Source organism: Mytilus californianus, unplaced genomic scaffold, assembly GCF_021869535.1.
Source record: "Mytilus californianus isolate M0D057914Y unplaced genomic scaffold, xbMytCali1.0.p SCAF_15, whole genome shotgun sequence".
In the NCBI taxonomy this organism is placed as follows: domain Eukaryota; kingdom Metazoa; phylum Mollusca; class Bivalvia; order Mytilida; family Mytilidae; genus Mytilus; species Mytilus californianus.
In genome coordinates, this window is record NW_026262637.1 from 31,027,654 (window position 1) to 31,050,796 (window position 23,143).

At 31.7% G+C, this 23,143-nt stretch overlaps 1 protein-coding gene across 1 annotated transcript; it reads right to left on the bottom strand.

The window, feature by feature from the left end:
• Nucleotides 1–602: 602 nt before the first annotated feature.
• LOC127726022 (tryptophan 5-hydroxylase 1-like) lies at nucleotides 603–22,503 on the bottom strand. Its single transcript, XM_052233318.1, has 14 exons — nucleotides 22,401–22,503; nucleotides 22,201–22,274; nucleotides 16,127–16,243; nucleotides 12,239–12,443; nucleotides 11,568–11,674; nucleotides 9,159–9,226; nucleotides 6,151–6,201; nucleotides 5,321–5,419; nucleotides 4,335–4,381; nucleotides 4,010–4,145; nucleotides 3,323–3,449; nucleotides 3,091–3,186; nucleotides 2,566–2,699; nucleotides 603–1,134 (listed from the first exon to the last, which is right to left on the bottom strand). The coding sequence occupies exons 1-14, from the start codon at nucleotides 22,501–22,503 to the stop codon at nucleotides 891–893; spliced, it is 1,608 nt and encodes a 535-aa protein (XP_052089278.1). The 3' UTR covers nucleotides 603–890.
• Nucleotides 22,504–23,143: the final 640 nt, after the last annotated feature.

Genomic DNA, 23,143 nt, shown 5'->3' on the forward strand with positions numbered 1-23,143 from the left:
AACCTGGTTTTATAGATAGCTAAACCTCTCACTTGTATGACAGTCGCATAGAATTCCATTATATTGACAACAATGTGTGAGCAAAACAAACAGACATAATTGGTAAAATGGTCAAAAATCGGGGTACAGTCAACAATATAATCTTAATCACTATAAAAACAAATAACAGTTTCAACAAAGAAAAACAAAATGGCATATAATAGACAAAGTACAAAAGCAAAAATGAAAGACAAGAACTCAAAATTGACCATATCACAATAACACAACGGCGGGATGAATAAGTATCGATCCACGTCATAGGTATATAATCAAAAATGGATAAACAGTAAAGGTTAAAAATATACAAGGACAAATAAAAGAACACTTTAACACGTAATTAAGATGATAAACAACGTCAGTACCTAGAAACTATACTTCAAGACCATCATGTATTATTTGTGAAGTTGATAAGGAATATTTATCAACAAAGTCTTGGTATCTCCTAATGACCGGACGTTGGCCCAACATACTTATTAAAAAACGATATATGCTGTGGAACATTTAAAATAAAAAGATTGTCCCCTTTTTAGTAAAAGTAATACAGACTTTGTTTGTTTCTTCACTATTTTATTGATGTTAATACATGATGAAGTAGATTATAAGTAAAATCTAACATGAAATAAGTGTTCAATAACCTATGAATTCATACCTTCGGGCTATATCGTCAGTTGTTTCCCAAGTAGAATGCTTATATATCTTACATGCTTTTGGCATGAGTTATGAGTTCATATCTATACTATTAGTTCTAAGTCAATACATAGATGAGAAATCTTTTTTGCGTGATACATCTTCGCGTATATATGTCCTAAGAGGAACTCTTTTTGATATAAATTGCTCGGCATTCTTATTTTTTAATTCGATTTGATTTGCCTCGGAGTTCTCGGTGCTTCTGCTTCTCTTTCTGCCTCTAACTCTTCCTCTTCCTCTATTTCTATCTGTTGTAAACGTCTAAGTGCATCACTTACTATGCACAAATCGCCACGTAATTCACTAACAGCATTGGCAATACAACGAGTGTTGTTAAGTACGTCAACAGTTTGTGTGTATGGGTTATATCGGACAGCAAATGGTCTTTTAATAGTACAAGCATATTGTCTAAAAAAAATTAAGGCAACGTTTAGATAAACAGTTTGTTGTTGGAGTTTATATTCTTGAAATTTTCCTTCTTGTAAATGAATTATAAAATATAATCTTACCTTTGTAGTATATACCTGTATTACAAAATAAGTTTTTACTTGATCGACTAAAAGTGAAGTTAATTTTGATGCATGCTGTGAACAATTAAATGCTGAATACAAAAATAGGTCATCTTCAAGTAAATTTTAAGAACTTGGACAAAAAGGTCTTGGTGAGTATGTTTTTTTTGCGATTTTATATCTAGACTGCAATGTTGATTGAATGTTTGATCGATCGAGTTGACAACATAGAAATCTAGTGGTCAACTCATTTCATCCTATTCAATCATGTTATACAATAGAAAAAATATAGTGGAGTAGAAAATAATAATAAAACACAAATACATAATTGATTGTTTTCTATATAACACCTATATGTATTTATTTATTGAGATATGCTAGAAACGTAATACACAAATTTATTGTTTTTGCTACATCTGCTGTCTTATTTAATGTTTTTCATGTGTTCGTATGTTATTTTATGTTGAATAATTCTGACTAAGATAAATACTACAGTTAGAATCAATTACTTACTACAAAAATCCAATATAAGTTTTGTTTGTAAATATCCAGTACATAAAATTATGCAAGTGTGTTAGAACCAAGGTTACAACTCCATCAGGCAATACTGACCTTAGGGGGTTTTGGCTGTTAAGACCCTTTTGGTGTTTACGCCTTAAAAGGTATGCTTGTTTTGGCTTTTTAAGCTTTTGGAGACTATCGTACCTGATGAAGGCTATGCAAAAAACAAATGTTGCGCGCAAGGAAATCATAGCAATTGTGTTGATATGATTGTAAATGTACGCTTACACGATTATAGCCACACAAAAAAATAGGCCTTAGAAGTTTTGCAACATAAGTTCTTAACCTATGTACAAAATGAAATTATTAAAGGAAATCTGACAATAATACTTCCAGAAGGTATTACCAGAGATATGTGTTATATGTCTCTGGTATTACACGCTCATCAATGATACCAGGAGTATAATTTAATACGCCAGATTCGCGTTTCATCTACATAAGACATAATTGAAAGTTGAACCAAATCTGGTTATGGCCTATTATGCCTGGGAGTAGAAATTGCTACATTTAAAAAATAGTGCATCTTTTAATTGATGTCGACTGTAACATCAGTGTGTGATACTTCCAGAATTAAGTAGTCCAATACCCGATAGCAATGAATTATAGTAGATATCAAAGTCTTATTAGTATGGTACTTCCGTTATAAAATTCTTCACATTAAGTTGAGACCACGAAATCAGAAAAACCAAAAGGAAACAATCCGTAAAGTCCTTTAATCACACTTAAGATAACCTAAGTTACATATGTCATAACTGAAATATAAGTATACCTCATACGGTCCTTTGCCTCCTCGAAGCTTTCGGTATAAAAGTATACATCTTGGTAAGTGGTTATAAGACATTCCTGTTTAGATGTTCTAACTGGTTCAAATGGTATTTTCCTGGACTTGTCCGTTAATGCATGCTTGAAAAATAGAAATATTACTCAGACAAAAGTAAGATTGAATGCATATAGTGAATATTGCCCATCATTTCAGAAAGCGTCCGTTATGGTTTTACAGTCACACCGAAAATGTTCTCAGATAATAGTAATCAGTCATTAGTATTATAATTTATTTCAACTTCTCTTATATTGAGATGATGGTTAAAACTTAACATGCATGAAGCAACACCAATAATTGATTAGAGCGGTTCATTCAATTGTATACAGGCACCATAGAAGAAGTTATTCGATGTCAGTTAAAACACAAATACAGGTAGAAAAAACATAGAATGGAAGTATCAAAAAGTCGAAATCGTATAAACTCTACCCTGAGTGAGTCCAGGCGCTTGGACGGGCCAAGCAAATGTCTTACCTTAAGTTCTCCAATAGAAGAGAGAAGTCCAGCACCGTATACACGCATAAGCCCGTCTTGTTTACATAATCCAAATTCAATAGTAAAGAAGTAAAGCTGGAAAATAGAAAAGAATCTTTATAATGCAAAGATGCGACGTAAATGAACTAAGTACCAGTATACACATGATTATGCTACTATATATCAACGTGGGTTATTTTTTTATAAACAATAGCTGTTTTTGACAACTTACTGTAGCTAATTTCTGTACTGCTTCGTCACTAGCACCAAGTGACGCCAGTCCCAATTCTTGCGAAAACTGTGCAAAGCTAGGATCCGCTAATAGTGGCATGTGTCCAAGTAATTCGTGGCAACAATCACTGCAACATGAAACATATATGTAAGACAACCACAAACAGCTTGATAAATACATGCAAATGATTACTGGCTCATACTGAACCATTTTCAAATTTATGAGAATAAACTATATTTCACAGTTTATTCCAGCGCTACACAAGCTCTGTCTTCTTTTCTATACCTCTTGAGACTTCGCTTGTTTACGAAAATAAATAATAAAGTCTCGTTTACTATTGGTCTATTATAGTACATTTTTATATAATAAAAACAACCAGCAATGGCAATTTTTCGTCTAAAATTTGATTTTAAACAGTGGAATGCCTTTTGCCTCTGAATTATTAGATATTTAATGAATGTTTATAGCTAGTGATTGTGTTTTGCGCATTGTCAGCTCTAGACACCACCAGGCAAAGCTATATTCGATTTTTAAGTTATGTTGTTATGGTTTTTAGGTCTCAAGTGTCTTACGTTTCTGTCTTTCTAGATTTGCAGCGTACCAAATGTAGGATATTTAAGAAACACGTGTTATGAAGCACGAAAATCATATTACATATCGTAATTTTTGTATAAATCATGTACATACGGTTCAGGTGTATATAAGGGATCTGAACTATGTCTTATATACTGTGTACAATGAAACACTCGGAAAGCCAAACCAGCTAGGAAGTCACGTGATGACAGGTACCCAGCAACAGGACGAAGTTGAAATCCTGTTTTCTCTGTAAGTAATAATTAATATAAAGCTAACATTATAAATGAATCAGAAAGCATTAGAGAATCCGGACATTTCAAATTGTTATAAACTAAGAGTAAAACTGATTTTATTCATCTATTTACAAAGTTTTTTTTCCAATTCATTGGACTAAGTTAAGTATGAAATACATGGTTGATTTAAAAAAGAATAATACCTTTTAAAAATTCGGATACATCCTCCAGCTGTGGCACATTATCTTTCCTGTAAGAAGTAATTTTATAACATTAATCAAAGTACGTGTATGTAAACTATTAATTAAGATAGCCAACTCATCAATACAACTTACCGCTAATTGTCCACTTACTGCATGGTATCACGGACGTTCCCGTAAATTTTGAGCCACAAAAGAAAACGTCGATGCCACAGTGCAAAAAGAGGCGGACGATACCAAAGTGAGAATCAAAGTCGAAGAGAGACCGAAAGATCATGGCAAATAAACAATAACGATGAAAAGACTAACAACAGGCTCAAAAAAACTACATAGAAAACCAATGACTGAGCAAAACGAATCCAGCCACTACCGGTAGTTATCTCAAGTACACTAATTTCTACACGTGCTGCACATGGTAAGTACACACTTGATGTAACCAAAAGAAATCATGATAGGAAATGCAGGATCTGTTATATTGTATCAACAAAGAGACTCCATATGCAGGCGCTGATGGGATGAACATACATAGAAATGGAAATTTCTCAACTAAAAAGCCGAAACCATCTCTTTTATCGTAAAGTTTTGTTAAAGTGATAGTGTTGTGTGATGTCAATAGTTCATGCGTCGCAACATCTCGAGTCAAGTGTCGCAGCATGGTAAATGTTGGTAATGTATCACAATTTTGTTTTAGATATTTGTTGACGTTTTGTTTAAATTTGTATAAATATTAAAATATATCAGTACATATATGTGTGTGTATCTATATAAAGGCTATCCAGATCAGTGCTCGATTACTATAAATAAAAAAGAAGTGGCATGATTGCCAATGAGACAATAAGACCATATCTCGATACCGGGATAAGTTTGTCTGGTATTACATAATTAAAGTTGTCAATGAGGCTATCTTTTTAAAATTTCCTTTTTGGTTACCACCACAGTTGTGAGGCATCAATTCTCAAATACGTTTTCGCTTTTCTTTTAAAACATACCTATATCCGCAAAATTCAGTAAGCTGAGGAATATTTCTTAAATATTCTCGACATGCATGTGAAGGATAAAGCTTCATCAGCTCTGTGAAAACAGTTCCCCTACAATATTAACGTTACAATGTTTAGTCAAATATATAAATAAAATTAGTCAGATACATTCCTTCATATATGTAACCGTGAATAATCAAGCTATAAATGTAATTTTATTTCCCAGTAGCCAGTACTTCGGTATGGAAATACGGATATTGTTTAATTGAAAGTTGCTGTTATAAAATTTTGATTATATTCGAGATTAATGAATGTATCTCCTTCACAAACATAGCTCTATTCCTTGTCTGGGTTTGGCTTTACTTTATGTACTTTTTATTTTTTATAAGTTTTCAACTTTTGTTAACTTTTGCCTCTAACATCACTGATTATACATTCATTTTCAAAATACTCATCTTTTGCAGAAAAAATGGTACTGTTAATGTTATTTCAAACTCCAATATTCAAAAACCAACGGCAAATACAAGTACAAATCAGGAGTTTTAATTACACCCTAAAACTGAGGTTTTATGGATAGAAATCCAACAAATCCATGAAAAAAATGATTATGTTAAAATGGTTTGGAGGTTGACAATTTGAAAATTTTCGACTAATTTCGTTGAATAATACATTTTTTTAGTTTTAGTCTTAATTTCAAATATAAAAAAATCAAACACAAATCAATGATAATTTACAATGACCTGCAATATGTCATATTGATAAACCATTTTGAATAGATATGTTTATCTCTAATCTTATTTTGCCAAAAATGTTCGAAACTTGTTTCTAGTATATGTACTAACCATGTTGTAACCTCTTCTTCAGTATAATCTATTCTAGGTATAGGTTCTCCGCTGTCAAAAGATAAGGAAAATATAATGTCAGTTTTATGTGAAAAAAATTTACGAATTCACTCTTCGTTATTGTAATGTATTTCGTATCGAACAATAGTCTCTCCTGTCACTCATTCTCAATAAACGCTATGTTTGTTAAGAGAAATTACATGAATTAACATAATTCATTTATTAGTTGAAATTTGGCTTTTAACTTGTATTCCTTAACTGCGAGTACTCTAAGATCGGCACTGTGTGTCCTTTGTGATTCCGTTTGTTGTTTTGTTCTTGAAAATATCGATTTGATGATTAGAGCCTTTTTACAGATTTTTACGGTTTATTCTGATTTCCTGTTACACCACTGTCTTAGTTTTTTAGGTAGGTTGGGTGGGATTGAGCACTAACAAACATGTTTAACTCGGCCTAATTCTTTTATGTACGGTATGCTATGGGTGTTGCTCATTGTTGTAGGCCGTACGGTGACTTGTAGTCGTTAATTACTCTCTCTGGTGGACTGTTGTCTCATTGGCAAACATACCACATCTCCCTTTTCTATACTGATGATTTTTTTTATCATTTAAGAAATAAGCATACAATGTGTTCACTGGTTTTTGTATTGTAGATTTAGCAATGATGAGGGTCTCATATTTCAGTTTATACATATTCAAAAATAATATATATGTCATGTAGCTAGTGAATTGAAGTTGTCGGTTTTAATGCTGATACATACTCTGTTGTCTGTCGTTTTGTTACATTGATTTATTAGACGCAAACGTTGTAAACACTTTATTAGTTGTCAAATTATCAGTGTTGCACTTAAAGAGGTAATCAATTATATATAGATCACCTCATTTCAAGTTAAAGATCTCCTGGTTATATTTTAAGACTTAGATATTTTGAGTTGAGAATGTTCTTAATTATTCCGAGTGTTCCACAAACAATTTGTATAGTTATTTATTTATTTGGTTTTTGCCAATTTTTCGAATCGGTGTTGTTTTTCAGAGATGTCTGAAGAATTGATCATTACTTGTAATATATCCAATCTACTTGAAGCTTCCTTTATGTTTTGAACCTTCATTACATTTAGCGACATCATGATGGCCATTATATGTCTATTCCTTTGGGGTTATTTTGTAGGGTTTCTGACTAATTGATGATTTCTCCGTATCTCCTTCATTTACGTCCATCTATTTAGCTGTTAGAAATTGCTACTTTTACTAATTTGTCAGAGATTCAGCATTAAAATTTTATAAATTCATTGTAGTTTAGACCTTTTGACAGATATTGATAACATAAATCATTGGAAAAATTATTATTTCGTCTGCCATTACAAACCATAAAAAGTATCAAAGTCGTATTACCATTATTTATTGGTGTGGCTTTATTTAACTATTTGTTACTTATACAAACGCTAAAACTGATGTTTTAACACTCAAAACATTTTTCATAGAATGCATTCATCACAATTAGGCGACAATCGCCAAATCAGAATCGACCTTACTCACAAATAAGATAATACCAGTAATATTTCGACGGATTTGCCAAGAATGATACTGAGATAAAACAAAAGGTCTACAACATTAACTGATAAGCAATAAATATTCATGAGTTAGGATACAATCACAACAAATTATCCTTTTATGGCATTACCGATGTTCTATATGTCGAAATAATTTCTTTGATTTCACGTTAGAAAATTGTATACATATTTTATAGTTATCCCTCCCGATATGACGTTAATGAATCCTCGGACGTCAATTTGTTTTTACCTTAAAGGTAATCGAGGTGGAAAATGAAATTACTCCCCCAAGGCCAATTTTACGTCCTGATTTACACATAAACATCTTCAGTTTGATTTCATTCCATAAAGATAAAACAAATAGATGGTTCTAGAAGGTTAACTTAAGCTTAGTACATTTGCAGCCTTTTTATATCTAGATATTACAATGCATTTATATTACACAAAAGCAGTAAAACTATTAGGGCTTGATAAGGCTCACATGGTGAATCATCTATTGTGTGAAAAATTATACGTCTATCAATAACGTTTTCATGACTGGCAAAAGAAAATAAACCTTAAATTAGTGGATAATTGTTATCTGGATAATTCAGAACCAAAAACTAGGGAAATAAAAAGACATATACAAATACATGTTGAGCTACAAAGACCGAAGACGTTATCAGAGAAGCAAAATGTCTTAATTCAAGGATAGCTTTGTCTGAGAGAGTTGAACCCTAAATTATATTAAAACATTTAACAAAAAGAATAGACACCGACCTGTCAACATTTATGCAGGGCATGGGTCTTCTCCCGATCAACATTTCTACGACTTTAAATAATCAAGCTATTTTTTTCAATTATATACAGAAAACTCATTGTTGAATTTATATTTTCCCTAATTTTCAATGGAAATAAATTTTTTTTTCACTTTCCTTCTGCAACGATTAAATTTTTCAAGAATCATACAGTTTATCAAAAAAGATACTACTGGAATTATAACGTATATATTAGAATACAATTTCAGGTGATAATAGGCACCGACCATCATCTTTAAAAAAATTAAATTATTCCACTAGTGACATCCGTATGGTTATTTGTGGCAAGTAAATACACCAAGATAAGTTCCATGTAGTGAGTGAAGTGATAAACGAAGAACAGAGAACTGGATTATGGCCGCTACAACGTATGAAGCATATCAGTGGCCCTTTGTGACAAAGAGATTCCATAAATGATTGCCAATTGCATGTATTACTTTTTTCATAATTTCAGTTCGGTCAAGAAAGATAACTCGTACTTTTCTGATATACTGTTGAACACCAGATAGGAAGCTATATATGGAAGAGGATTAGCAGGTGCTCCCTCTAAATGGAACCGGCATTTTTCTTACAATTCAAAAGAATGTATAGAAATAACATCAAATGTATAACTCATTCTCAAAAAATCGGATAACGGATTACGATTTTGTACTTAAACTTACTATTTGTACTTGAAAGCAATATCTGCAAATATTTTTCTCCTTAATCTATAAACCTTGTCTTTGAATCCCTGAAATGTCAAAATTATATAACTGAAATGCATAGTGAAGATTTAATATATGAAAAATGTATATACTAAAAGTCAAAATTGAACCAAAAAAATGGATATATAGAAATAAGTATGTGATGAATAAATAAAAACAAGCGCGACGTTTACGCTTTTTAAAGGACATTTGCGCAACAGAACATTTTAGTCTTGGTGTTTCATATTTCTCTCCCGTTACCCGGGCTGGAAGAGATTCATGTAATTCACATGTACCATTTGTATTCCTAAGAGAGTGCTAATGACTGAATTTATCACTACCATGCTTGTGTCAGATGAAAAGAGGTCGAATAAAAATGAATTCCTAATAACAACCATGACTCTTTATTTTAAAGCCAACATAAACAGTTAATGAACAAACCACTTTATGAATGTCGTGTGTCCAAATCTCTTTTCTAGATTTGCTTTCAGCAGGAATGTTAAAACTCAAAAGGGTGTACAAATATTCAAAACAGTGTAGCGGGTTTAAAAATCAATGTTCGATCTTGAATTACCAATTGAAATAAGCTTAGATTACCAATGATGTTACATTTCCTCGGATTTTCCAGGCAATAGAATGAACACCGAGAGGAATGACGTTTCCACTTTATATATAAGTTGATTTTAATTTTGCGTTTTCAACTTATTACGATTTTATAGATAAAAAGCGCAAATGCCCTATAATTCAGTATAGGTGTATTAAAGTTTAAAGCGCAAATGTTGGAGCGCAAAAATCTTTTAGTGTTACAGGTAAAAAAAAAGCGCAAACGTCCTGTTCCCTCTTATTTTTTCGTTCATTTTTCGAACTTTATCACTGAATTTATGGGCACAGGACGTTTGCTCTTTTTTACTTGAAAAAATAAGAACAGCGCTCCAGATGCATTTGAAATACCGGAGGTTTTCTTTTATAATTCTCTTTTTTAACGTGAATAATTCGTTTAGTTATGGTGGCGCTGTTTCGAAATATTAATTCATAAAAAGTGATAATTTAATGACGTGAAGACTTTGTAACACATTGATATATCCTTAAATTAACTCTTGTCACAAAGAGTTAATTTGAGAATGTTAGCACAAATTGATTTTGTGTGAAATACAAGGCTTTTCGAGATTTACGTTCTACTCTGACATTCAAAATGACCATATATGGTTAGGAATACCTTTAAACTTGTATTAAGAATCTCATTGTAAAAACACCGACGTAGGTCATTTTTTGTGCCAAAATATTGGTCTTTCGATACGATATAATTTCATCTTTTCGTCATATCGCTGTTTGTGTAGCATCGCACCGGCATTCTAGGCGACCCAATACCTATGATGGTTTAGCGCTCACGTCAATACAATGCATGAAAGGTCTTATTTTTAATTCAAACAAAACAATTTGTTTTAGAATATTTAGAAATTAGCTCTTTTTGTATGTTATTTAGTCCATAAACTCTTATATATAATGTATTTTTATACGTAAATTCAGACGGGGCTGTCATCATTTGCCAATTGATGGCACAAAATACCTAGAAACGAAAGGATATGTAGTGTATGTTCTGTTTTGTTGCGAAAATGAACCATTTCATATTAATGCATGTCAGTAACTGCTAGTAGTCTGTTGTTATTTATGTATTATTGTCATTTTGTTTATTTTCTTTTGTTTCCTATTCTGACATCGGACTCGGACTTCTCTTAAACTGAGTTTTACTGTGCGTACTGTTGTACGTTTGTTTTTACTACATTGGCTAGAGGTATAGGGGGAGGGTTGAGATCTCAAAAAAACATGTTTAACCCCGCTGCATTTTTGCGCCTGTCCCAAGTCAGGAGCCTCTGGCCTTTGTTAGTCTTGTATCATTTTTAATTTTAGTTTCTTGTGTATAATTTGGAGTTTAGTATGACGTCCATTATCACTGAACTAGTATACATATTTGTTTAGGGGCCAGCTGAAGGACGCCTCCGGGTGCGGACGTTTCTCGCTGCATTGAAGACCCATTGGTGGCCTTCGGCTGTTGTCTGCTCTATGGTCGGGTTGTTGTCTCTTTGACACATTCCCCATTTCCATTCTCAATTTTATTATTATTATATTATGATAATAATAGTATACTAATTTCTCTGAAACATTATGTTTACGAATATTATTTTAATTGGATATTCGTATTCGTATTAAAGATTATTTTTATGGCGTTGTTATAAGAAACGTCGTCAAGGAGCTCACTCAGTGTTTAGCTGAATATATATAGATATATCGAGTCGTCATTCCTATGAGGTGTTGGATTATTAGCAATAATTATATTGTGGTTCATAAACTACTTTATGACTTGTAAATAATAAAGTAAAAAGACTATACCGGATGATCAGCATCAAGTTCTGACCCATACATCAATACTCTGTTCGCAGACTTATCTAAGTCAGATACTTTTCTAGGAAACCACGGTATATTCTGTAGTTCATCATCTGAATATAAAAGTGAACAAAACCTCAAAGAAACAGCCTGAAGCCACAAATTGGAAGATAAAACAAAATTCAGAGGAAGATGAAATACACAAAACATGAAAAACAAACAACAATAAATAAGAATATCAATTAGAAACAGTATTAAGAAACACAGTTCTAGCTTATACAGTCGTGTAGGGGGGTGGGGTGGGGTGACGAACCCATTTGCCACAGAAGGACAAGTGGTTTATACATGCACTATGGTACCATGAAAGGTGACTCATGTTTCACTCCGGTAAATGTGGTCACATTTACGAATAAGAAAAGCATCAGGATTGAATTGTGACTATGACAAACTGAAAAGTTAGCTTTTTACTTCATACTAATTTGGGTTAAAATGTTTTATTGCATAATTTTCTGTTATTCTTGTTTTCTATTTTGTTTTGACCAATCTGATTGAATGTTACATTTTCGAGGTAGGACGCACTCCATTCATTAATTTTAAAGAACAAAAACATAATCAAACACTGTACATTTCAGGACTGTATTAAAAGAAAAGCCTACAGACACCTCTTTGTTACCTACCTAAATAAGTAATTCGTGAAGCGGTAGCCGGTGATGGTGGTATTGGAAGATCGTTGTAAGATATACTGTTGACCTCTTTCTTAAGTCGCTTGATTAATTCTTCCAGTCGGATGTTATCCGTCTCTATATCCATATAAATATCATACATAGAATCACAACGCCTTGACTTCCTGGATTCTATATGAACAACATTGATATGGTGTTCCTGAAATATTTTGAAGGGAGGCTTCATCAGTAAAAGACATAAACGAGAGAACTGAAATATTTAAAATGAGGCTTCATCAGTACAAAGACAAAAAAACGACAGAAATACTTACATTACATTGATGTGAAAACAAATTTGTTGACTTTTAGATCCCTTTTTGTGTCGTTGGGGTGGTGTTTCAATACCGTATAAATCACATTTTTTTTTCAACACAAAGATTCGAATGCCAAATTTTTCAACACTCACATCAATCAATATTTGACATATTCTATTGGCTGTTCTCAAACACTTTTGCAATATATCAATTAATAAATTTTTTTGTGATAAAAATATATTGGTGAAAATAAAATAGAATAGAACTTACAGTGTTTAATCCACAAGACATACAGTGGTATGATTGTATCATCGTTCAAAGAAATAATAAGACGTCACAGTAAACAAAAACAAGAAATACTATTGTAGAAATGACCTTTATACATAGCGACCTACTCATCATCATGACAACAGACAGGGCAGATGGTATTTCATTGGCAAAGTTCATAAAAAATGGGCATTATTGTGTATTCGCCATATATCTCTATGGTCTTATGTTCTATTTGAACACATTTTGCTAGTATAAAAGTGACTTACTATGCATCAAATAAAAAGACCAAGTTGATTTTAGAATCCCAATGAAGATATTTTAATGGCAACGATATCGAGAAGATCACTAACCACTACTACTGGTTCAAGACAGGAACCGAAACGAAAATGTAGCACTGTGAGAAAATCATTAAGAATTTAATTTTATAAATCTAGGTGACACCGTGGTTTCGCGTTCACTTTGTAACCTGAAAAATCACACATCTATAGCAACACCAAGGATTGAATTTACGCCTAGTAGATGCGTATAACGTATAGTTCCTATGACAATAGAGCAGTATTGTGAGTGAGAAAACATGCACTATTACGTAGTTGACATGTCGTTATGTAGTTGACAAAATGTTCTTATTTAAACCTGTACATATATATGTTTATCACAGTGCATTCTTGTTGGGGCGATTTATTGTACATTTAATAATACACTTTCTTCATAATTATATAGTAGTATAAGTTTGTTTTATTTTTGACAAAGTGTTCATGTTTGACCCCGTACGTAACACACTACAGAATAATCAATCAACTCTGTATTAAACACATCCAGTTTTTAGTTTTAACAGTGGTAAATTAATTTTCATGGTCATCTTTTTTTTGCACAAGTCTAATTTATCAGTAGTGAAAATACTAGTCAATCTTTTAAACGAACTTCATCATACTTAACATTCAAACGTTAATACAAGTAATACATGAACAAATATTTTCAATAATTTGAAATGGATTTGGCTTTAGAAAATATTTGTAATCTGTTTTGATCTGTTGAAAATAGTGTATCTTTAGTTGTTAAAATTTGGTACTCGAGATGAAAAGTGCAATATTTTTTCCTTTAGTGTGTCATAAAATGTTAATTCATGTTACACTGTTGCGCAAGGGTCATACTAATACAATAGGTTGACATTTTTGTTTTCAAAATGTCCGTTCTGTATGAAATAAAGGATGTATTGTTGTTTCGCACTTGCTATATGGTGTCAAGAGTTGTCATGTTGAAAAAAGTATATATTCCAAAACATTTTATTATTCTCAATTGCAACGAAAATTCAAATATGTACATTTTTAAATGACTCATATACTATATACAGTGGTGATGTCTCGTTCCGTAAAGAAAAATAATTGTGGTAGATTGGAGATAGTTCTAAAATAATTAATACCTCAATGTGCAAGCCAAATTTAATAGTAACAGTGATGTTCTACGGATGTAAAATACGTGTATGGTCTCTTTTTAAATAAACAGTTAAAGAAAGTTTGAAGGAGCAATAACAATATAGAAATAGGGATATGTAGTACGATTGTCAATGAGACAACTATCCACACGAGTGCAATTATGGCTCACCGTACGGCTTTCAACATTAATAAAAACCCACACCGTATAGTCAGCTATAAAGGTCCCAAAATGACAAAATTGGAAACAATTCAAGAAAGAAAACTAACGAACTAATTTATAACAATACAAATTACGAAAAACAAATATGACAGATATGAACCAACTACAACTACTAAATTACGGGCTCCTTACTTGGGACGGGCACATACATAATGTGGCGGGGTTAAACGTGTTTGTAAACTTCTTATCTAACCTGGGACAGATATGTAACAACACAGCACAATATAAAAACAAACTGTAAAAATAAGTTGCAAATGGCTTAACTAAATAGATGGGTAAGAAACACACACAAAAAAAACCCCAAAACAAATAACATTAAAACAAGACACAAAGCACCGATATAAGAGTACTTGCAGTTACTAAAAGCTAGTTTAACGCCAATTACAACTAACAGATAAATCTTGTTCTCTCGACTAAAGTATCGATCAGTACATATCCAACGGATTTAGTGTAAGAAAGTCATGAACAAACTAAAAAAACGCATGACTTTTTGCAATGCCAAAACATAATTTAACAGAACCGACAGGACGTAGGATCATACGTATTCATAACTGTACATGTATAGCTGTATATTTAGTTATTTTCTTATTTTTCGAAGACAAAATCAATTTAATTACCGATAAAAAAATATTTAATGACTTTTTACAATGGTAAATTGATAACCTTTAGGAATATTTAAAGGATCTTTAGGTTAACATGTATCGTATCTTTAATTTACAGGCCCTATAAACAACATCAACGTAAAAATTAGGTTGTGATATCCCGTTTAAAATAAGAATTTTACAGCTACAGCCAAACTGTCTAACCAAATCTTTGTATCTGGAATAATTTCATAAAAAGTTTTAATGAATTTGTGGTTACGAATTTCCTGACTTAATAATTTACCATTTATACATAAGTTACGTTCATTGAAATAAAAAACGTCATTACAGACATTAGCATATAGCGATCGAGTTGTGAAATATACACACCGTAAGAAGGGGCCAACTAAAAATGACCGTCCTAAAAAGGAAAATTAACCTAGGGAAAAGAAAAATCGTCTCGTTTGTCTTAAAGTTTTGTATAGAGTTTCCCGTGTGACACTTAAATATCCAAATCTAGAAAAGGATAATTATCGTCGTTCATATAAGATTTACTCAAAGTAAGTTCTTTTACGTGCATTTCCTCAGTATGATTAGAAAGCTCTTGATTAATTAAAGCAAAAATATCATCAAAGTAACGGGAAGTGTTTTTAAATTTATCATTTAAATGTAATTTAGACGAATCTATACTGAGTTTGGTCATAAATTGTGATTCATAACAACACATGAACAAGTATGCAATTAAAGGAGCGCAATTGGTGTCCATAGGATTACATACAACCAGTAAAAGTGCATTTTTATCGTTTGATGTTATTTTGGTAAAGTTGTAGTTATTGTTATAGAGTTCCGTTTGTTAAAAGTTTTTCCTCTTTGTTTAATTTATTGAATTAACTAACGACTTTTCAGTTCGTCATGTCTTGTTAAATAATTGACTTGACCTTTTGTGACATGCCATATTATATAAAGAACCCGACTTACTTCAGTGCTAAATGCGAATAAAAATAAGATTGTTTAGTTAATAACTACTAAAACTAAAGTAAAACCGAAAAAAAACTTAATTTTCAAAAGTGAACATAAATAAATACCTGAAAAATCTTGAGTGCGTTCGCCAGACATCCCACTTGATCTTTAAGACTGAATACTATCGATGTTGTTTTGCCTAATCCAGAAGGGCTGTAGATGCCATCAATGCTATCCAAATTCTTTAATACAATGATAAATGAGGAAATTGAGAGTATTAGATACACAAGAAGAAGTTGACAGGGTTTTTAAGTAACAATCGAGTTGGATAAATGAGTTGTGAATCGCACAGTTTACAAGCTGTTAATCGTGTCGAACATACACACTATAGATAAAATCCCTACATCCAGGAACGGAACCTGTAAGTGTATCATGACAATCGTTGACAAATAGCATTCTAGCACAATTCTGTTTGTGCCAACAGCATAAAACCAATGAAAAGATCTTTAGACTAAGATTCCAAATTTTACATTAGTTGAATGATAAAATGAAATCAAAGATGTAGAATAGATATGAATGGTTGTCTACATAAAATGTAAGATTATTGTTCACCTTGGAGTATTTTACCAATATAGAGAAATGTTAATTGTATCTGTTTGTAATATTAACAAAACTGCTAACTGATCAGCTAATTCATGTATAGATAATATTTCAAAGATTTAAATGATACAAAGACATTGAAAACAGACATCAAATGACGATGATTCGTTAAAGGAAAACTTTTAAACATAAAAAAAAAAAACGTTGCGAGTGGGAGTTTTCAAACCTAACGCAAAATTCAGTTTTGTGTATAATATTATGTATAACATTTTGAATTCCTTTGCCGACCTTACATGACCCAAATCAATAATTACAAATCTCCTAATTTGCAGACAATCTTTGATGCTATCTGAATTATGGCGCCTTTTGATTTGCATATAAATAGGTGGATTTGTGAGCATTCTCTTTTGCAGACGTAGATGAAAAAAATCGTTGATTATGAAATATGTCGATACAACATCCAAATATGTATCTCATTTCAAAATGTCATGTTAAGGTAGATTTATGGTATACCCCCATCTTGAATTGTACAATCGCAGTTCAAAATTGGTCTAGTTATTTGCCCAAGTCTGCAAATTTGGAGACAGATTAGCAATTAAATGGTTAGACTGTTTATTTATATAATAAAAACTTGGTGATTTATTGTTATATACAAAATATTTGAATAAATATCATTTTTTCTTGTTTACAAATTCATTTTTTCAAAAGAGCCATTTAAGGAGAGATAACTCCTTTAGTAAAAAAATTATACTGGACTAATAGGGAAATTTTTAATTTTTACTTGTAGCAAGAAAACAAGTTCGGTGACACCATTTTTTCTTTTTATTTTCTTAAAACATATAATAAAACCTATCTTCTCACAATTTATTTCAAAATTCTATCTCATAGAATTTTTTTTATGCACACAAATGTGTTTTTTCATGAACAATCTAACCAAATTTAGGCAATTTTCAACGACTCATAGCTTGAAAAATAGCACGGTGACCTATACTTTTTATTATATTTTTGAAAAAAGCATAGTAAAATCTTCATTTTGGCAAATTATAAGAAAATTCTGTCTCAAAAAGTATATACTTATGATGTACCTTAAAAGAACTTTAACAGGCCCAAAAATCTTTCAAAAATATCAAAAATTAATGTAATCTTAACAAGACCAGAACACGCAGGATTACCGACAGATTCGAATAGTTAAAATATTCCAGTTCATACGTACACGTTTTAATTCTGTTTAAGATAAGAGTTTCACTTTTCAGACTTTTGAAATCGAGCAGACCTGGTTAAAGTTAATCCAAGGTTAGGTGTGTTAAGTATTCAAACATATATGTTTGCTTGATTATCGCTATGTATTCATTGCATTTCAATGGCTGCTGTTCGATTCGTAAAATGAAAAACTGACGATTCCAATAATTTTGTGTGGTATTAAAATAAACAAGGAGCTTTACACAAAGTGTTAATTAAATTTTAAAATCTTTATATATACACTACAAATTAGATGCAAATGAGCACTATCAATGGTGTTTTTCTGTTCATATTTGTCCAAGGTTTTCTTTTAGTTGGGGTTAAACAGGTCTCTTATATCCATAAACAGATTGTTCTTTAGCTTACCATGTTTCCGTTGAAGACTTTGTCATGACTATGTGTTGTACTATCTATATTCTATGCGTATTGTCTCATTACATATTCTTTCATTTTGATATTAAATTAACCAGAGAGGATGCAGTCAAAAGAGTTATTAAATTTTATAAGGAACTGACTGATACACACAATTGTGTTTAATTCCCTGTCATGTGCACACCATGTTTGACAATACAACTTTGTTGCTTTTGCTAATTCAACGTAATAAAAGTATATGACCACTTTACAATAGACATAACCCACAGAAGGAGTTAAGGTCGACTTCAATATGAACACTCTTTTAACTATTATCAATGCGGAATTAAAATTTATATTGATCGAATTGCCTTTCATAAATAGACACAATTCAAAATCATATTAAAATATAACTTGCCCTAACACAAATGTTTTACACCAATTCGAATTTAAAAAATGTCGGTACTAATGGTTTTTTTTCAAATTCACAACCATGTACTTTAACATTTCAAATTTTAATGACCAAATAAATGTTGTTTGCTTAACTCCCATTTGCAAATATTTCACGTGTATTCGAGGCAAGAATAAATTAACAACATATTCAATATATAGGTTCTGTGAAGTTAGTCGACTGGGATGAACATTGAAAAATTTAGATTGCCATTCAAAAGGAATGTATGCTGAATACCAAAAGCGTCTTTTTCTGTAATAGACAACACATGGACCCCATGCACATAAGAGTTTTTGCAAATTCCCCTCAGTGAGCAGAGAGCTTTACATTTTTCATGCAAGAGACATTGTACTTAAAGTTCTATACCGACATAACCATTACAGCCAAACGACCTTTGTTGATGAGGTTGGTAGTTTTTTAGTTTATAACGATTTTATTTGCTCATAGATACAAAAAGGATCGGACACAAGTTTAACCAACTTATGAAGTCTTCTTCTTTACATAATATTACAATAACAATTATACAGAGCATGCACAGTTCAGTAGATATATATTGAAGGATATAGTAAAATGAGGCATTTACACAGTCAGAGAAGAAAAAGAAAGAAAAAAAAAAGCCTAACGCAATTAACAAGGAAAAGGATAGAGAATTGAGAAAAAGAAAAAAAAAAAAAAAAGAAAAAAAGAAAAGAAAAATTATAAATAATAGAAAAAAAGAAAAAATAGGAAATAATATAAATATAAAGAAAAAAAATAAATGAAATTCTGTGGACACGATGTTTTTTGTTCAGTCATATCTTATTTGATTATACTACAAGGAATCTTTTTGATTTTTTTATATATCTAAAGACTTCTTTAAAGATTTCACAGTTTTCCTCGTATGCTAAAGTTTGGCTACCCTCAGTGAGCAACTGTAGATTTATTGTCACTTGTAGACGATGAATGTTGGTTAATAGATCGTTCCTTATATCGGCGTATTTATTGCAATTAAAGAAGAAATGAAATGAATCCTCACGCGGAGCGCCACAAGCACAATATGGACTTTGTATTATATTTGATTCAAATAGGTCGTTATTTAGAAATGAGGCTGAACATCGCAGCTGTGTTAAAATTACACTCAATTTCCGCGGACCATACATAAAATGCTTAGGTACAGTCTTTGCTTCGTATGTATTATTCAACAAATAGCGTTTGAACTTAGATAGGGTATCAAGTGTACGGATAGAATTATCAAGTTTGTTCCATTCTCTGATGGACGAGGGAATAAATGCAGAATTTGTTAAGGAGAGTCGACAAAAGGGGACTATTAAGTCATTGCCATTACGCAGTGAATAAACAGTTGTACTTTGTATAGTTGGGGGAATTAAATCACATAAATATTTTGGAGCGAGACCATTGTACATATTATAAAATAATTGGAGTTTTCTTCTGTGCCTCCTACTGTGAAGAGGTTCCCAGCCAGTCTCTAAATATAAATACTCGGTTTTAGTAAAGATTGGCAGTCCTGTTACAATCCTCGCAGCTTGCAGTTGAAGTTTTTCTAATTTGTTTGAATAGCAAATACCACAATTGTCCCACACTTCGCAAGCATACTCAAATATAGGACGAATATATATCAGATACATTTTTTCTAAGTTCTGTCTTTTCATCTTAAATTTTAATTTTCTTAAGACTCCTAAATGCTTTGTAATATTTTTGGAAATATTTTCTACGTGCTCATTCCACTTTGCGTCCTGGGAGAGAGTTACTCCTAAGTGTTTATGACTTGATGTGTTAGATATTGATATTCCATTGAAAGAAAAACTTAAATTACTTGGAAACTTAGTATTTGAGCAAATCATTATTTCCGTTTTATCTGGGTTAAAGGACATTAACCAATTTTTTGACCAATCATTGAGTTTGTTTAAATCATGATTAACTTCTACCTCCAAGTCTGTAATGCTTGCGGTGGAATATCCCAGCGACGTATCATCAGCAAAAAGTCTAGTCAGTGAAATTAAATTTTCGCCAATATCATTTATATACAGCAAAAATAAAAGGGGACCGAGAACAGAGCCTTGGGGGACCCCCGCAAAAACAATGGACAATGACGAAGACGAATCTCTAATAACTACTTTTTGTTTTCTTTCTACTTTTTGTTTTCTTTGAAAAAGATAATTTTTATTCCATGCAAGTAAATTTCCCTTTATTCCATAAAAATTCATTTTATATATAAGTCCATTATGCCATACTTTATCAAATGCTTTGGAAAAATCACATGAGGTTGGTATGGTCGTGTCCCACAGATGAATAACGCGTGTCCAATTTGAACGTCCTGGTGCCCTTAGAATATTTCTTTCTTTACATCTGCCCATTATTTTGGACAACGTTCATTTCACGATTTCAAAGAATTCTGTCAAAAGAGTTTTGTACAGAAATCATTAAGATAGAGGTATATTTTGCCAGGACAAATAAATAGTCTTTCATAAGTTTACGATATCAGTTAGGATTTTATAATATGCATAAAAAGTTAGTTGTTTCAATGACAGGAAATGTCAAATTAGGCAACAACACCACACAAATTATAAGTGACTTTTATTTTAAAATAAAGAATGACACTTTCGACGATTATGATATTTTAACAAAAAGGCATGCTTGACGACTAAGTGACTTAAAATGACCCTCTAGACATTAGAAAAGATTAAATGAAATTTCAATTCCAAATTTTTATAAAGCAAACATTTGCTCAATAAAAGGTTTTAATTTTCATAATAGTTTTTGGGGCAAACGGGGCTTTTGATTATTCCCATAAGTTCCTACCAAAAAAAGAGAAAGAATATAAGTATAAAAATACTTATAAGTATTATAGGCAATTGTACGGCCTTCAACAATGAGAAGATGATGTATTCTTTTATAAGTTTGCGTTTTAACAAAAATAATGAATGAACACAAAAGCGAAAGCTTACAGAGTTGAATAATACTTCTTTTACGTATAACTTTAACTAAACATTTTGTTTATTTATACTTGGTTAAATATTGAAATATATGTTGTTGGAATAAACAAGAACAAAAAGTGCAATATGTGACGTATTCCGTTGTCGGATCGACAAAGAATGGAAAAGCCAAGAAATACATTCACATTTTCGGTAAATAATTTAGAATTAAAAATTGTTTATATTTGATATGAAAGTTTAAGAAACGGACTGAAACCAATGCGATCATTGGTTTTATTGTGCATAGTGGTCAGGTGCAGAATTTTCGTGCTTTATTTTACTGAAAATGAAATTTTAACGTGCTGTTTTGACACAAATGAATCTACCATTACACAATCCTATGAAAAAGGAAATGTGGTATAATTGCCATTTAGACAACAAGCCACAAAGACCAAAAAACAAAGATGTGCCCAATTTTACCACTGTACGCCAACTCATAGAAAGCTATGAAGGGCTCCGGCATGACAAAATGTGAGATAATTCATAAGAAAACTCCAACAGCCTGATTTCTGCTAAAAACAATAAACGAAAACCTTCAAGTTTATCCAAATTCATTAAGTAAATGTTATGATAAAAACCCACTTACCTCAAGATCTGAAATTTCATTAATAGATTGTGCAGATATACTTTTACATCGCCTTTTCCTCCTGAAATTTTCCACTTTTGTAAATTGATTACGTTTAACAACTTCGTCGGCTTTCACATGTTCGGGCTTCACAAATTGGTCAACTCTTACATGTTCTGGCTTCACAACATGGTCAACTTTCACAAACTGATCATTTCTACCAACATGTTCTATTTTTCCAACTTCTCTTTTCTCTATTCCGTTTTGCATCACTTCTGGGCCGCAAAATGCCGAATTTTTTAATGCGGCCTTATAAGCTTCCATACAATTACCCAGTTTTAATTTTTGAGATTTCAACGTTAAATTAATGAAATTATATAGAGCAGTTGAAATGTAAGACAGTCCGTCTGGTTTCCAAATTGAAGAGCTTAGTCTTTTCTGAATAGTTTGATTTGCAAGTCAAATTTTGAATTAGATATAGAATTGCCAAGCGTCTCCTCAAATAGGCATCTATTTAGTTCTAGTTGAATGTTTCTATTTATATGTAGAGTGGTTCAATACATTATGAAACGTCGAATTAATTACCGTTTTACTTGTGTAGGAAGGTTTTTGAGTAACATGTCAAGCCCACATTATTGGTATGAGTCTTTGCGTATAGTTGTACTATCATCTGCCAAATTATTACGTTTATTGCACACTTATTTCGTAATACAAAGAATGTGTAAATGAAAAATAGATATTTACTGTTTTGTTTATCACAGGCATCAACTCTGTATAAAAAATACAAACCGTACAATACTGTTAATGTGATTTTATTCATTATCAAATCGTTTTCTACTAACATGAGTACGATAAATTATTACAATTATTACACTTTTTTATTATCTAATTAGCAGATTGATCTCTCCTAACACTTTATTAAGAAATCTATGGTGTGAACCAACACTCGTCGCCTAGGCTGTCA

Bases quoted from the DNA above. Each gene is read 5' to 3' on its own strand.
- LOC127726022 (XM_052233318.1), bottom strand. From the start codon at position 22,503: ATGGAAGCTTATAAGGCCGCATTAAAAAATTCGGCATTTTGCGGCCCA. The intron at 12,444-16,126 runs GTATTTATTTAT...AAAATATTTCAG, and splicing joins ACGCACTCAAGATTTTTCAG to GAACACCATATCAATGTTGT. The intron at 3,187-3,322 runs GTAAGTTGTCAA...TCTATTTTCCAG, and splicing joins CAGTACAGAAATTAGCTACA to CTTTACTTCTTTACTATTGA.